Here is a 15,402-nt window from a genome sequence, read left to right as displayed (position 1 = left end):
TAAATATGAGAAAAAAAAACATGAATTTGTGAGAGAATAACTTTTATCTGTTCCATTAAATGCAAATTTATAATGTTAAAAACTGAGAATAAATGGTTTTTTTTGTATAAATAAAACACACAACACTCTCTTTATTTTTACATAAATAACATTTATTGTAAGTATGTATTTACATAATCTTCATTATACAAATTGTTTTAACACACCTTTTTGCTCTTTTTAAAATCTCTGCCATCTCTAAATTTACATCCTCGCATCAATTCATATTTCTAATATTGTTGCTCACAATCCTTTACATGACTCACAATAATTCTTCTCTCATCTCATTTTACTTTTTTAATAGAAGGATAAATTAAAAAAAAAATAATACAACAGAAGGAAAACTGAGACATAAAAGCTCTTTAGTTTTCTCAGTGTTAATTGTAAAATATAGTATAATTTTAAGTAATGCTTGTGGTCTCTCTCTCTCTCTCTTAACCCACCATATATCATCATATGTATATTTTGTCTCCTTGAGAATTCCTTGGATGGAGCCTAAAAGCCTGCAAAGTCACAATCTACGCTTGGGCTTTGAAAGTCTCGTCATTATATAACGTTTTTTTCCTTTACAACTAGATCAATTTCCTGGCACTAAAATTTCAGAAAAACAGATTGTATTTTTCTTCTGCATTTTTCTCTTTAAACTTTATTATTTAAAACATGATCTTGAGACTAAACCCACGCTAAACTCAGCGATCAGACTTCACATCATCACGTCGCCCAGTGCAGTCTGATCGCTCTCCAAAAATCATTTCTTGGCAAAGCCCGAACGCGGCAGATTTATCAGTGACTTTGGCGCCCGGAAACTCATGTCCGGAATCACAGAAATACTCTGCGGATCCCTGGCCACCCGCCTGCCCGCCGGATATCGCTGATTCCCACTCGTGATGGTCGCCAGCGATGGATTGACGAGAGGGAATCCATTGATCTGGCCATTGTTCATCACCTTGTCCGTCGCCTGACCGCCAAATTGCGGCGGATTGAAGATGTTGCTGTGATGCCAGGCGGTGAATTGCGGCGGCGGCAGCTGCGGCGTGGTCCACGAGCTGAAGTTTGGCCCCTGTTGTAGCGCCTTCTGCGCCGGAGCGCCGCCACTCATGAAGTCCGTCCAGTCGTCATCGCGATTGGACGTGGATATGTTTCCGGAGACAAAGTCCGACCACTCATCCTCATCTCTGCCCTTCGCCGCCACCTTCATCTCCACCTTCTCCGGCCTCTTCTGCGGGAAAATCGCCTCCAGGCGCGCCATCTCGTCCGGATTGATGCCCGGACTGGGCCAGGCAATCTTCGGACTGCCCTCCGTCAGCTTGGCCACACTCAGTGGCTGCAGCACAGGCGCCATTTGGCTGCCGGCGGCGGAATGTGGTGGTGTCACAGACTGAAAATCACTGAAGTCATCCTCCGGACTCGCCATCCCACCATTCACAATCTCCTCCGTGGGCGACACGCCGAACGTGGGCTTTGTGAACGCCACGGCGCTCTGTGGCGCCCGATAAGGAGACTCAGTGGGTGGATTTCTCTGTATCACCTCCTGAGCGACTTCCTGCTTCACCACTTCCGCCCCTTTGAACTCCGTGAAGTCCGAGAAGTCATCATCAAGGCGCGTCGTCGCCGCCGCCGCCGCCGCCACCTTGTCCGGATTGTACTCCACATCGCGATACTCCTTCACAACCACCTTGCTCTCGCCCAGCTCACTCACCACGTCGCGCGCCACGGGATTGCTGCTCTTGCTGGGCGTGAAGATGTGCGTCTCCCTGAGCGGCTGACTGAAGGCGGCCTGCGGCGTCGGTCGCACACCGGCGGCACTCACTTCCTTCGCCACGACGACGTCGCCTGGCTCAGCGGCTGCTGCAGGCGCGGCCGCCGCAACAGACTCAGACTGGTCTTGCGGATCTTCTGAATCGTCTGGCTTCGGTAGGACTTTTGGGGCGCCTGGAAAGCCCAACCGAAAACATCAGCAAATCAATTCTCACACGTAGAGAATTATGTGATAAATTCATAATACCAAAATTGCATGCATCACTTTAGTCATAACCAGAAATTGCTCCTAAATCAATTCAATTCATGTTCAAAATTACCTCCAATTACGTGCAAATTTATTTCCACCCCAAATATATGGTGAATTTTCCCCCATCAAATTGGCAAAGTGCCCAGAAATAATAACATTCAATAAGTGACTTCAATTTGTATGCATTTCAATTGAGGATGGAAAATTAAAATACTTAGAAACACCAACAAATGATAACAGAGTTCAATGAGATTTTTTTCTAGAGAGAAAAGCACACTTCTCTATTGTCAATTAACCTTGACATATTTAATTTATATGATAAGTGAGAGAAACTGTAATTTGCTCAGAATTTCATACAGAAAATACTGTCCAAATTATTCTTCTCAATTCTTAGAATCCAATTTAAATAATCAGTTCATAAATTACATTGACACCTACAATTTATGGGGGTTTTTTCCCCCATGATAACATGACAATTTTTCTCAATAGAAAATGATCAAACACAGTGACAAGAAGAAGGTGCAAAATGAATTGACAAACACGACAAAATTTTACCCAACAACAGTGCAGGAATACAGAAATTGTTATCACAAAACGACAGAACACAACATGAGGACAGTGAAGATCGTAAACACACTTACTGATGTCCAAAAAAGTGTCGAAGGAGTTGTGAAGATGTTTATTAGGACATTTGTTAGTGAATCCATCACCATTGGATGCAAGAGATTTGGAGGAGTTTGAATGGATATTGTCAAAAATGGACCAATCGAGTCCATCGTGAAGCGATTTATCATCATCATCCGACGCACGGATGTTGATCAGATGACGCGCGGTCGCCGGCGCAACGTCAGCCCAAGCATCATCGGCAGGCGTTCGATGGACCGCCACAGAGCATGAAGAGGAGGAATCAAGGTTTATTTTATCAAGATTAGCCACCACCACTAGTTGTTCTAGGTCCAATAGTAAAGTGTGTGCTTGTGACGCTGGATCAATTACAAGAAGATGATTTTTTTCATATTCTTCCATTTTGCCCAAAATTCATCATCATCATCATCAACACAGAGAGAGAGAAAGAGAAATTTTGAGAAAGAGAGAATAATAATAAGTTGTAAAAAAATGACTGAAGAAATAATATAAGAATAATCATGATGTTTATCGCATTCAAATGATAGGCAAGAAAAAGGTAAGAAGAAATTTCAATTTTTTCATATATTTTTAGCAGCATAAATAAAACCAGAAAAAAAGTAATCACAACTTCTTACATTGGCAATTTACACTTTCTCTGCAATGGAGAAGGAATGAAAGGAAAATCAAATTTGCCAGAGGGAAGTAAAAATATTGATGCTCTTTTTTTTTTTGTTCATCAATTCTCTTTTCTTTCCAATCCAATTGTGAAGTAAATTAAATGAAAAACGAAACTCAATATATTTCTTATTACCGCCAATTACTCTGCGCAGACATGCTATAGTAGCTTCTCAAAGCATTTCTCAAACATGATTTCTCGTGAATTCGATATAATAAAAACGCATAAAGTTGAAATACTAGAGAAAAACCAAAAAAAGGAAAACTAATAACCTCTCAGCGATAGCAGAATGTGAGACACTGGATCCATCATTCTGCACTTAATTGATCCAGCTTTGCCAAAAGAAATTTGCTCTAACACCAAATTCAATTACTCAATATATTGTGGCACTTTTCGCGCCATCAATTGCGTTAAATGCACAAGAAAGGATATCTTAAAATAAAAGGGACTCCTAAGAAAGCACAAGAAAAGTCACTCTTCCACCACCTTTCTCGCTCTGCATTTGTGCACTTAATGAGCGCGACACTCTTTGTGGCTTGAACAACATAAAAATAAACGTTACAGCAAAAGAATGCCTTTCGCAGTGATGAAAGCAAAAAATAAAAAATAAAGTGAAAATCAAACAGTGGAAAAATGTTGTGAGATTTCGATTAATGAGATGGAGAAATGCAATTAACAGTGGCAAATCTCACCATCCAGTGGATTCACGAGTCCGGCGGATGTCCAGTCGAATTGCGCCGCCGGCACTTCCGTCACTCCTGCACTCGCGGCATCGCTTCGCGTCTGCGACATGCTGAATGCCGACGACGCTCCAGCGCCCGGTTTCATCGGCTGCAGCGGACTGAAGCCCAGATTTGCAGCAAATCGAGGCATTGAACTGTTCCATTTTCCCCCGTAGAGCTGCACAATGGAAAAAGAAGGAGAGAAAGGACTTCATCAGTGCACAGTTGACCTATATATTGTGCTTCAATACGTTCAATTAAGCAGTGTTGAACGCTGCAATTTCACCATAGCGTCAATTCTCCAATTACTAGTCTAATGATGGATATAATTACAATTCTAATTATCCACATCGAAGTTCATTATTCAGTTTCAGTATTACTAATGCCAAAATCAGTGCCTTCACTGTGATTTTGAGCTTTTCTTTTCAGCACATTTGGCTCAATGAATAGGCAAAAAGCTGAATATCAAACCAATATGGTATGATTAAATCTATAAATTGCTTCTTTCAATTAAGTTTTTCGCGGATTTATCATCAGGATTTTGACTAATCAATGTCATCTGCTGCTTTCTTCACTTGATCTGCATTCTAAAATTTCTTCAACGCAATCAATATGTTCAAATATTAACACAATTGTTCTACCTTTAGACAAAGAAAATGTCCATGAATCCATAAAAATCCCAGCAATTGATAAATAAACCATAAACTTACAATATTTCTCGAGTCGATGCCCAGCGATCGAATTAGACATTGATTTGACGATGAATTCAGCCACTGATATTGAATCGCCTTTGACGCCTCGAAGTCCCGCAAGTCCTCCAGAATTTGACTCTTCGCCGTCTCATCATCAATCTTCACTCCTCGCGCCTCCTCATCGGCACTCTCAGGCGCCTTGGGAAACAAGAGGTCAAGCGCAGACAGGAATTGACTATTTAAATTGGTGGTATCTATCACAGCTGTCGTTGCTGCTTCTTGCTGAAAATCACTAAAGTCCCCAAACTCATCATCGTCCTCGAGTTGATTGTCTCTCGATTGATTCGCACTCACAACCGCACTCGCGGACGCGTCGAATTGACTGAAGTCCGCGACAAAGTCTATCGTCTCCGCGGCACTTTTCTCAGGCTCGGATGAACTGATTGCACTCACGGGAGCCGCAGCGCTGGTGAATTCGGCGAAATCGCCAAAACTCTCCTCTGCATCGTGACCCACTTTGTCATCTTCGGCGATGACAAAGGCGTCTGTATTGTCTGGCACGGGTGCGAACGTGGGCGTCACGCTCTTGGACTCCCCGCCGGAGTCCAGGTGGAGCGATGGCAAGGAGACCTCGTCGGAGGAGTTGCTGTCGGCTGGCGGTTCGTCAGGGAAGCGGCTGAAGTCCTCAGACAGCACCAGCGACGGAGGACTTTCGCACCTCTTCACGACCACATCATCGCCCAGACGAAGATCCTGCTCCGCTGGTGCACTCTTCTCCACATCCTCCTTCACCTCCTGCTCCTGATGCTCCTCCGCCTCACCCAGCGGATCTTCCCGCTGCGGAAGAGTCTCCACATCACACGCTTCCGCTACACTGTGTATCTCCGGCACGGGCAATTCGAATTTCGCCTCCACCGATGATGATTTCTCTTCCCGCGGTGACATTGACTCTGAAACCCCGCAAAATACCTCAGTTAGTCACGTCCAGAAACCACTGAAAGCCACTCAACTCACCTTCAGCACCCTCGAAGGCCCCAAAATCGTCATCCGAAGGCTCAAAGTCATCATCAATCGGCGGTGGTGAGTCGCAAACAAGTGGTGGAATGGGATTAGACATATTCAGACACTCTCTTTAAGTACAATCCACCAAAAGCGCCCTCCTGGGCAACATCAAGTCGTTCCGGACGTGCACAAGTTCACCTCCAAAGGTGCACTATTAACACCTGTTTCACTTCCTCAGCACTATTTGTCTGGCAAATCCACCCAATTTGGGGCCTCTTTTCCGCCCACAGACTTCTTTATTCTGTCCAGACAATGGATATCGTGGCGCATAAAGGGTATTACGACATTTTTCACCTTGTTTTCGCCAATTAAATTATGCTTTTTTCCTCACGTACCCCAACATAAGGTAATCGATAAATATTGGGGACACACTTTTTCCCTAATACCAACAATTTACACTGCACTTCTTCACCTAAGTTGATTATTTAGCTAATATCACACGTTTTCAAATGATTTTCCCTTGGCTTTTTCCACGAATTTTCATGCAATTGCCTAATATTTTTGCGAAACCACTTCCCAATCGACTCCCCAAGGCTCGTCCAACTGACACATCCCGTCGCAGCGCCTCTCGCGGTCAGCACAGGCGATTTGTCTTGACAGTCAATTTGAAGAGCGCTCAAGCCAGTCACAGATATTGCAAGTGATTCGGGGATATCGAAGGACTTTTCACTTCCTTTTGAATCACAATACGAAATTATTACGGATTATTCCAGATTCTATGGAGATTTAAATGTATTTTTTTACACGAATGTTTTCGCAATGATTTTTCCATTTATCTATTATGTGGTCAATTCTAGAATCCTAAAAGTCCACATATCAGTCAGGCCTAATTTTGTCCAAATTGTCAGACTTCAAGTTTGTCTGGAGTTCCACCAGAGTCGCGATACAATTGTGTTTACACAGTAGTTTTCCTTCCCTCAAATTGTTGAATAACACAATTCTCGTGGCGAAGAGGCGGAAATTTGTTGTGTGAATCGCGAAGATGGGTCAGCAGCTTCTGTAGGGCGCTTCTTGCCGGCATCATCTGGGCACGTTGCCACGTAATGCGAAGATTGCTGGGCATCCTTATCGATTGATTGGCGCTCGTGAAAATTGCTTATCTTCTCTCTTCTCACCTGAGGCGCAAGAGAAGCCCTCGAGATGCGTATTCGCAAGCGCTTCGCCGTCTTGTTCTCCAGCGCCATGCTGGTGTTCTTCCTCTTCCTCTACGTGCTGATCAACTACGCCATTCCCAGCGATAAGCCGGTAAGGGCTCTTCGGCCAACTCACGGCCTCTCGGCGCGGTGACTGCACTCTGTGTCTATTTTCAGAAGTCGATGTTCGTGATCGAGAACAAGCTGAAAGAGCTGCAGCACAATCTCAACAAGCACGCGGAGGAGTTCGACGAGATCAAGAAGCAGATTGACAATCTGCAAACGAACCAGGAGCGCAGCCAGGAGCAGCAGCTGGACGGCAACGACCTGGTGAAGGATTCCATCATCAATGCCGGCCAGTGGGCGGCTGACGATGGCGCCGAGTGCAGCAAGTGGGGCGCCGTGCCGCGCCCCGACGTGCAGATGCTGCGCGTGTACCGCGAGATGGAATTCGACAATCCCAACGGCGGCCCGTGGACGCAGGGCTGGCGCGTGGAGTACGATCCGCACCACTGGAACAGCCACCATCAGCTGAAGGTGTTCGTGGTGCCGCATTCGCACAACGACCCTGGCTGGATCAAAACCTTCGACACGTACTACGAACACGACACGAAGCCCATCCTCACCAACATGCTGCGCCACTTGGAGATGCACGAGGAGCTGAAGTTCATCTGGGCGGAGATCTCCTACTTCTCCAAGTGGTATGACGAGCTCCACGCGGACGCTAAGACGAAGGTGAAGCGGTGAGTAGAATTGCAAAAAGGAATTTTGAATAGTCTTAATATCATATCCAAGGGGTAAATATGTGTCTTGCGCAGTGAATTTGGGCAAAAATCATTGGCGAACGACACAATAATTGCATTAAACCAATAATTGATTCTATAAATAGTGAAAATCAAAATAGTTCCATGATATTTTGCCACAAATGATGGAATTATTGATTAGGGTTGAAAAACCGACATATTTTTACCCCCTAATAACGTCTGAATTTATTCATAAATCTATGCTGAACTGAGAATTTGCGAAATAGTCATTTTATGCAAATGTTCATTATCTACAACAGACAGTTGAAATGCTTGGTAAAAATTTAGTATAACTCAGTTCAACCCGTTTCTTTCACGTGAATAAATTAAAAGAGCGATAAAATACCGGTTTTCACCGATCCGATGCTGTGATGGCATAGAGAATGTCCCTTAATTCCCCATGCTTTTCCAGCCTCGTGCAGCGGAAGCAACTGGAGTTCGTGACTGGCGGCTGGGTGATGAATGACGAGGCCAATTCGCACTGGGTTTCCATTCTGCAGCAACTCAATGAGGGATTGGCGTGGCTAAAAGTGAATCTGAATGTGACTCCAATCTCCTCCTGGGCCATCGATCCCTTCGGACACACGCCCACGATGCCGTATCTGCTCAAGGGATCGGGCATGAAGCATCTTCTCATCCAACGCACACACTACTCCGTGAAGAAGCGAATGGCGAAGAACAAGGACCTGGAATTCCGATGGCGACAAATTTGGGGTATTTCCAGTGCCATCAATGTTCACACTGTGGCTAAAGCGTGACTTTTGCTTTGCAGATAGCAACGGAGACACAGAACTGATGACTCACATGATGCCCTTCTACTCTTACGACGTGCCGCACACTTGCGGTCCAGATCCGAAGATCTGTTGCCAGTTCGATTTCAAGCGTCTGCCAGGATATGGACTCACGTGTCCGTGGCGAATCGCTCCGCAGCCGATTGAGGATGTGAATGTGGCGAAGAAGGCGGAACTGATTGTGGATCAGTGGAGGAAGAAATCGGTGCTGTACAGAACGAGATCCGTTCTCATTCCGCTTGGCGATGACTTCCGATACAGTCAGAGCACGGAATGGGAGGCGCAGCGTGTGAACTACATGAAGCTCTTTGACTATATCAATAATGAGCCAAGTCTTCATTGTCACGCGAAATTCGCCACTCTCACTGAGTACTTCGAATCGGTGGCGAAGGAGAAGAGTTTCAGTGAGTTTCCCTCCCTTTCTGGGGACTTCTTCACGTATGCCGACAAGGATGACAACTACTGGAGTGGCTACTTCACCTCTCGACCCTTCCACAAGCGTCTGGATCGTGTCCTGATGACCTTCTTGCGCTCCGCCGAGATGCTCCACGCGTGGACAACGTGGGAGAGTGAAGCGGGCTTTGACGATCTCCTGACAAACAGTCGCAGAGCTCTGTCACTCTTCCAGCATCACGATGGCATCACGGGCACAGCCAAGGATCACGTGATGAAGGATTATGCCGCCAGGATGATTGATGCTCTGCGCGCCGCGAAATTCATCATTCAGCAGGCAGTTTACAGACTGCTGACGAAGCCCTCAATCTACCAGCCGGACTACAAGTTCACCTACCTGAACATTGACGACTCGCGATCGCCGAGTCCGGACGAGAACAGACCAACAATCATCATTGGCGATGAGATTCCCTTCAAGTACGTCGTGCTGCACAATTCCCTGCCGCAGGCGCGTGCGGAATTGGTGGAGTTCCTCATCGCCAGGCCATTTGTTAGCGTCACGGATTCCGATAAGAACATCGTGGCGGCACAAGTGAGCCCAGTGTGGTCGTGGCATCGTGGAGGATTCAGCGCTTACTCTCCTCAGGCGTCCACGACGAAGTATCGACTGACATTCAAGGCGATCGTGCCACCGATGGGACTCAAAGTCTACAAAATTCACGCCACAAATTCGGCGGCGGAGAGTCGGTGAGTTTTTCACACATAAAAAAGTGGATTCATAGTTTTCATCATTATTTTCTTTGATTTTCAGTGGAGTTTCTTTCGCAAAGATCACCATTATGACTCACACGCCGTTCTCACTCAACATGGGCGATTATCCCAATCAGATTGAGTTCACGACGCCCAAGGAGGTTTCCTTGCACACGGAAAACGGCGCCGGCGTGGCATTTAGCAATCAGGGTCTTCTGAAATCCATGACAATCGACTCCAACTCGCCTACAATGCCGGTTCACATGGAGTTCCTGAAGTATGGCGTGAAGAAGGGTCCAGATCGCAGTGGAGCGTATCTCTTCATGCCAGACGGACCGGCAGTGCCGCTACTGCTGGGAAATCTCACGACGCTGCTGAGTCGAGGAGAGCTGGAGTCAAGTGTGTCCACAGGACTGCCGTTCGCCATTCACGAGTACATCATGCGCGATGATGGGCTGGAGATGAGGAATTTGGTGGACATTGGCGGCATGGAGAACACGGAGATCGTCATGAGATTGTCCACGCCAATTAAGAATGAGGACTTTTTCTACACAGACTTGAATGGATTCCAGGTGATCAAGCGTGAGAGATTCAGCAAGATTCCCATTCAGGCCAATTACTATCCTGTGCCGAGTTCTGTGTTCATTGAGGATGACACTTTCCGTTTGACTCTGCTTACGGCGCAACCTTTGGGCGGATCGTCGCTGAAGAGTGGTCAGGTGGAGATTATGCAGGACAGGCGGCTGAATCAGGATGACAATCGTGGACTGGGACAAGGAGTGTTGGACAATCAGCCGGTGACGAACATCTTCAGGCTAATTCTCGAGCTGCGGGAGTCCTGTGACACTCTCGATGCCGAGCATCCGTCGGGATTTCTCACCACGAATGCACACTGGCAGCTGATGACGCTCACGTATCCCGTGGAGAAGTTGGTCTTCCATGAGAACGATTGGGTGGGAATGCTGCCGAGCTTTGGGGAGAATCACGAGCCAGTGGAGAAGGGAATCGAGGTAGGCATCTTCAGGCATCTGCCGCACTTGGCGCCATCCAAGGTGACCAGAAAGACGCCCCTCGGTATCGTCGTGAGGCGCAATCAAGTGGAGAAGTGCAGCACGGATCCTAACTTCGAGGGCGTCGTGAACATTAGGCGAATGCTGAGTCTCGATGACGGCAAGGATATTTACGCGTCGCAGTTTACGCTGATCAAGAAGGAGGCTGTAGTGCCGTCAGATGAAATCCGCCTGTGCCCAATGGAAGTGAAAGCCTTCATCATTGCCAGATAAAATCGACCTCCGTAAATGTGTGAATAATGATAGGATTTAGCACTCATTTGTGTTTGTGATTTTACAAGTTTATCTTGTTTTTTTTTCTACTTGTATCTTACAAGATTTATGTTTAATTGTACATTTTCACCAACTTAAAGCTAGATTTTTGAGTTTAGAAGGAAGATTAAAGGTAAACTGTGGAGGGAATTTAAGAAATCAAAATACAGTAAATGAAATGCTTTGGCTCAGTATTTGAAAAACTGTTATAAAACAATAATTATAGTGAAAATACACCTGAATTACGTGAATTACATACAAAAGTCATGATATTTTCAAGTACTGCTTCTTCATTTTGCTAATGGCTTCAGCATCAGTGAGAGAATTAATAAACTCTGTCAATTGGTTGATCAGAAGTTGTTCTTCCTCGCTCAGATCGGGAATATTCCAAGATTCGTCGTGTCTTTTCATGTTCCCATTGAGGATCTCTAGAAATTCTTCCTCGGTCGATTTCTGGACGATTTCTACTGAATTTCTCTCCAATAATTCTTCCCATTCCTCTTCAGAAAATTTGTTTTTCTGGGTACTTTTGGACCGCTTGAGATTTCTCAGGTAATTAAGAATTTTCACGTGTTGCTCGAGAAGTTCTTTTGGATCTTCTTCAAAGACTTCCATCTCATTTGGATTCACCAGGAATTTTTTGATTTTACAATCAACATCCCTGAGAAATTGGACAATAATGCTCTTCACAAAGCACTCGCTAATCTGATGGTCAATGTCTTCCTTGATGGGAATCCAGGCATTAATGGCCAGAGCCGTATCAAGATTCTCCACAAAGTGCCACCATCTGGGAGGCACTATCAAGACGTCTCCTGGAGCCAGAGTGACGATGTGTGCCAGCTTTTTGACGCTATCGAACTGACCAAGATCCCGAGGGCTGAAAAAGTTCAGGCCACTATAGACGCTGCTCTCTTCAAATGGAATCCTCGTCGCCTGCAAATCCACTTCTGGACTGAAGAGTATCCATCGCTTGTGGCCAAACACCTGCACCACGATGTTCCTGCCGTAGGTGTCGTAGTGGCAGGACGTGTGGGCTGCCCTGGTGCCCAGCCACAGTGTGGCATCGTCCTTGATCTCTGGAAAGCCCAACGGTGAGAAATCTATGTCTTCCTTAAGGCCTTCCGGCAAATCCCTCAAGCTCTTGTATCCGTAGGACAGCCAATTATCCGTCGAGGAATACATGAGAAAGCTCTTCAATGTCATTCTGGGGGTTTTCTCCCGGAAACATTCCCACTGAGGCTCCGATCCGTGCTTCTGGGAAGCCTTCTCAAAAGATACTCCTTCAGGGTATATTTGATCCACTTTTTCACACCACTTCGCTAAATTAGATCCCAAAGATGCCCAGGGCACCCCAAAGTTACGAATAACACAGGGATTTTCCACATTTTGGGCGATTTTAGATAAATCCTGAGGTGTTATTTTCCCAGACATTTCACAACATAACCTCAAAACACACAAAAGGAGAAAAAAATCATAACTTGCATGCCAGAGAAAGGGCGCGAAGAGTAATGGAATCTCACTTTTCACGTGCACAACTTCTCATTTTCACAATTAACGAGAATATGTATTTATTTTCACTAATTCTTTGTCATACAATTCGCTATTTTCCCTTTAATATTCATCTTCGTTGAAACAATCATTAATTTCTTTTGTGAGAAACGAGAAAAACCTCGTGAAAATATTTTTCACTGAAAGACAAAATTCATCCAAATACTTTGCAATAGATTTAGTACAATTTCTCCTCGGTTTCTTGCATTCGCACTCCAACAGGAGGACAATGCCTGACAAAATGTAGCCAATCAGGAGAGTGTAGAAGGCTCCTTGGAGCAGCTTCAGACTCACGGGTTTCAAGATGCGTTCCTCTTGAGGAACATCCTTCGTGGATTTTTGTGTGGTCTTATCAATCTCTTCGTTTGGCGTCGTCAATTTCTTCGAATCGAACAAGTTCTCATACTCTTCATTTGTCATGCGATCCAGAATTCCGCCCTCGAAGAGATGAATTATTCTGCAAAGAGAAGTTGATGTGATTTTGCAAAATTCTCTCAATTCTCGCGCCTTACATTTTGTTGAGGATTTCCAGGAAGGGACATCCATTGGGCACGGCCACGGCGGAATATCTTGTGTAGAGCTTTTCGCTAAGTTGAAATTTCTTGATTCCGTAGCGCTTCATGTTGAAGAACAGCGTTTCGCGCCCACCGAGAACCACTTTCCGGTCACCCATCATCACCATATAGACGCCCTCCTCGATGGACGATATCAGGTATGAGTCATTGGATTTGCGATTCTGAGACATCATCATCAAGTGGAGCCGGTGAAATATTTCTGTGCCATTCTCAAGAATGGCCAGAGAAGCACTTTGGCGCTCCACGTACAATTCATAACCTTTCCACTTCATCGCCGCCTCTAATCGATACAAATCATCTAGAATTCAAGACAGACAATTTAATACCCCTCAAATCCATACTCTTGCTGAGCACATACTTATCGGGGCTTCTCGCGCTGGTCGTGCTAATTGCGACGTGAGCTGGGCAGAGTAGAAGTCACCCAGAATGTACGTAGCGGAGAGCCAGAGGATGGCGGAGACTAATCGGGCGCGATTTCCCTTGTACGGCAGACAAGCGCTCTGCTTCAAGAACAAATTGATTGTGAACCACACGCACCTACGAAGAAAAACCTCGAATTACGGAAAGTTGTAGGATCTTGCAAGAGCTTTCCAACGAGCCCAAGATGATTAAAATCGGATAATTGGAACCTGATTAATGGCTATTTTTCATTTTAAATCTTAGATCCAAATATCTATAATGCATAGTAACATATTAACTTATGTGGATTTTCTCCAGGAAGCAATCATTGCCAGCTACAACATATTAAAATGTGGGTCTAATTCATACCATAAGAACTAAGCAATTGACGAAAATATGTGTTGATGGTTTTCAAAATGGCGAATTATAACTCTTTTGATTGCCATAATTTAACTCACCTTCCCAACAAATTGCGCGGCAGTTTCTTTCGCTTCACCAGCTTGATCCCACGACGCACGCCGTAGCTCATTTCCCCAATGTAGTCAATGTGGTGGAAGAAATTTCTGTTTTCCCGGGAGGACTTCCTCCACCACTGTGGAATTACGATGATCAGATAGAGCACTGGACCGGACACGATCACTGTGACGATCAGTGCTGACCACACGTTCAGGCGAAAGGGTCTCACGAGAGCCAAGGCTTCGTTGAGACGACGCGGAGCGTGAGTGACGAAAGCTCCGGAATCGACTAGTGTGAAGAAGGAGAACTCAACTGCCTTACTTCGTTCGCTGGTGATCGCAATGTCGCCCAGAAGAAGATTAGCTTCGCGACGCTGAAGGAGTCCCAATCCTCCGGAAAAGGTCAGATTGTCACTTGATCCGTAGGCTGAGCCCTGAGTCCTTTCCGGAGGATCAATGTACTCGTACTTGAAGTTCATCTTCTTCGCCAGCAACTTCAGGAGATTGTCATCTCGTCCGCCGACCACCTTGAAATTCATGTCCATGTCATCGTAGTCCTCCATCAAAAAGGTCTCATTGTCCGAGGATTCATTGCGGTAGACCACAAAGTGCCAAGGAGGAGACTTTGAAAATGAGGCAAAGTATTAATGGAAATTTATAGAGATTTTTTCCACATCTTACATGAATTACGGGAATTGAAAGGATGCGTCCACGCAGGTTCTGGTACACATCATCTGGTCTTGGCAGCACAGGAACTTTGAAGAGGCCCAAACTATTTCCATCATACCAGTTCACAAAAGTCAGAACGCCAATTTCAGCCGGTGTGGCTTGATTATAGTACAGCCTCAGCCTGAAATGATAAAAATGATTTTTTTTTTAAATAAAATAAGAGATTTTTGACTTTAAGAATCAACGAAATCTCACACATTCGGCCTGGGCGTCGTAAGAATTACCACCTTTAGGGGCTCCTTGAGGTACAGCGTTGCCTTTTTGGGGGGATGACGAGATCCCCAGAAGAACATGAAGAGATTCAATCTGTGATCCAATACTCGATACTGAATTTCAGGGATTATTTCGCTCGGTTCAGAGAATATTAAACTTGTAGTTTCAATTGAATCACTCTTGCACTGTGCAATGTATTTGTAAAAGTCATCAGGATTGAAGAAAATCACGGATTTCAGTTGTCTTTCGTGAACCCTGGAGATGAATTTGTCAATGTCGTATGAGCTGTTTTCCATGGGCTGGAAAATCACCAGATTCTTGATGTCCATGGACTTCACGATTTCCACCAAGCCAGTAATGAGTTCATTTTCTTGCTCGTTCTCTTTGCTGACGTTGAATAGAGGATTAAATCCTGATATGGGAATAGTGAAGATGAAGAACAAGAGAATGTGATGATAAGAAAAT

At 45.1% G+C, this 15,402-nt stretch overlaps 4 protein-coding genes across 6 annotated transcripts; 1 reads left to right on the top strand and 3 right to left on the bottom strand.

Moving 5' to 3' along the window:
* Positions 1-782: 782 nt before the first annotated feature.
* Positions 783-6,380, bottom strand: LOC132265291 (aftiphilin). Of its 2 annotated transcripts, XM_059765877.1 has the most exons (5): positions 5,779-6,380; positions 4,783-5,714; positions 4,043-4,250; positions 2,689-3,066; positions 783-1,971 (listed from the first exon to the last, which is right to left on the bottom strand). In XM_059765877.1, the coding sequence occupies exons 1-5, from the start codon at positions 5,879-5,881 to the stop codon at positions 788-790; spliced, it is 2,805 nt and encodes a 934-aa protein (XP_059621860.1). In that variant the 5' UTR covers positions 5,882-6,380; the 3' UTR covers positions 783-787. The 2 variants fall into 2 exon arrangements, with proteins under 2 accessions (XP_059621860.1, XP_059621861.1); XM_059765878.1 differs by lacking the exon at positions 2,689-3,066.
* A 303-nt stretch (positions 6,381-6,683) lies between these two features.
* Positions 6,684-10,988, top strand: LOC132265290 (alpha-mannosidase 2). 2 transcript variants are annotated; one of them, XM_059765875.1, is made up of 5 exons: positions 6,684-7,071; positions 7,137-7,702; positions 8,175-8,476; positions 8,535-9,693; positions 9,758-10,988. In XM_059765875.1, exons 1-5 carry the CDS (start codon positions 6,967-6,969, stop codon positions 10,977-10,979), a joined length of 3,354 nt encoding a protein of 1,117 aa, XP_059621858.1. In that variant the 5' UTR covers positions 6,684-6,966; the 3' UTR covers positions 10,980-10,988. The 2 variants fall into 2 exon arrangements, with proteins under 2 accessions (XP_059621858.1, XP_059621859.1); XM_059765876.1 differs by having other exon boundaries at positions 7,067-7,071; positions 7,140-7,702.
* Positions 10,989-11,267: 279 nt separating this feature from the next.
* Positions 11,268-12,453, bottom strand: LOC132265293 (HSPB1-associated protein 1). Its single transcript, XM_059765879.1, has one exon. It carries the CDS (start codon positions 12,447-12,449, stop codon positions 11,283-11,285), a length of 1,167 nt encoding a protein of 388 aa, XP_059621862.1. The 5' UTR covers positions 12,450-12,453; the 3' UTR covers positions 11,268-11,282.
* Positions 12,454-12,629: 176 nt separating this feature from the next.
* LOC132265231 (ionotropic receptor 40a-like) lies at positions 12,630-15,266 on the bottom strand. The gene is made up of 6 exons (XM_059765809.1): positions 14,920-15,266; positions 14,677-14,845; positions 14,089-14,618; positions 13,500-13,678; positions 13,079-13,439; positions 12,630-13,023 (listed from the first exon to the last, which is right to left on the bottom strand). Exons 1-6 carry the CDS (start codon positions 15,264-15,266, stop codon positions 12,630-12,632), a joined length of 1,980 nt encoding a protein of 659 aa, XP_059621792.1.
* Between the last annotated feature and the right edge of the window lie 136 nt (positions 15,267-15,402).

The sequence above is a fragment of the Phlebotomus argentipes genome, unplaced genomic scaffold (genome assembly GCF_947086385.1).
Source record: "Phlebotomus argentipes unplaced genomic scaffold, Phlebotomus argentipes genome assembly contig_2, whole genome shotgun sequence".
NCBI classification, from domain to species: domain Eukaryota; kingdom Metazoa; phylum Arthropoda; class Insecta; order Diptera; family Psychodidae; genus Phlebotomus; species Phlebotomus argentipes.
Note: the sequence above shows the minus strand (reverse complement) of the source record. Positions and strands in the feature narration are given on the sequence as shown.

Coding starts and splice junctions, on each gene's coding strand:
- LOC132265291 (XM_059765877.1), bottom strand. CDS start 5,881: ATGTCTAATCCCATTCCACCACTTGTTTGCGACTCACCACCGCCGATT. Junction 5,715..5,778: donor GGCCTTCGAGGGTGCTGAAG/GTGAGTTGAGTG, acceptor GCGGGGTTTCAG/AGTCAATGTCACCGCGGGAA. Junction 4,251..4,782: donor GCATCGACTCGAGAAATATT/GTAAGTTTATGG, acceptor TCCATTGTGCAG/CTCTACGGGGGAAAATGGAA.
- LOC132265290 (XM_059765875.1), top strand. CDS start 6,967: ATGCGTATTCGCAAGCGCTTCGCCGTCTTGTTCTCCAGCGCCATGCTG. Junction 7,072..7,136: donor CCATTCCCAGCGATAAGCCG/GTAAGGGCTCTT, acceptor GTCTATTTTCAG/AAGTCGATGTTCGTGATCGA. Junction 7,703..8,174: donor GCTAAGACGAAGGTGAAGCG/GTGAGTAGAATT, acceptor ATGCTTTTCCAG/CCTCGTGCAGCGGAAGCAAC.
- LOC132265293 (XM_059765879.1), bottom strand. CDS start 12,449: ATGTCTGGGAAAATAACACCTCAGGATTTATCTAAAATCGCCCAAAAT.
- LOC132265231 (XM_059765809.1), bottom strand. CDS start 15,266: ATGGACATCAAGAATCTGGTGATTTTCCAGCCCATGGAAAACAGCTCA. Junction 13,679..14,088: donor AACAGAAATTTCTTCCACCA/CATTGACTACAT, acceptor TTTTCTTCGTAG/GTGCGTGTGGTTCACAATCA. Junction 13,440..13,499: donor AGCGCGAGAAGCCCCGATAA/GTATGTGCTCAG, acceptor CTTGAATTCTAG/ATGATTTGTATCGATTAGAG.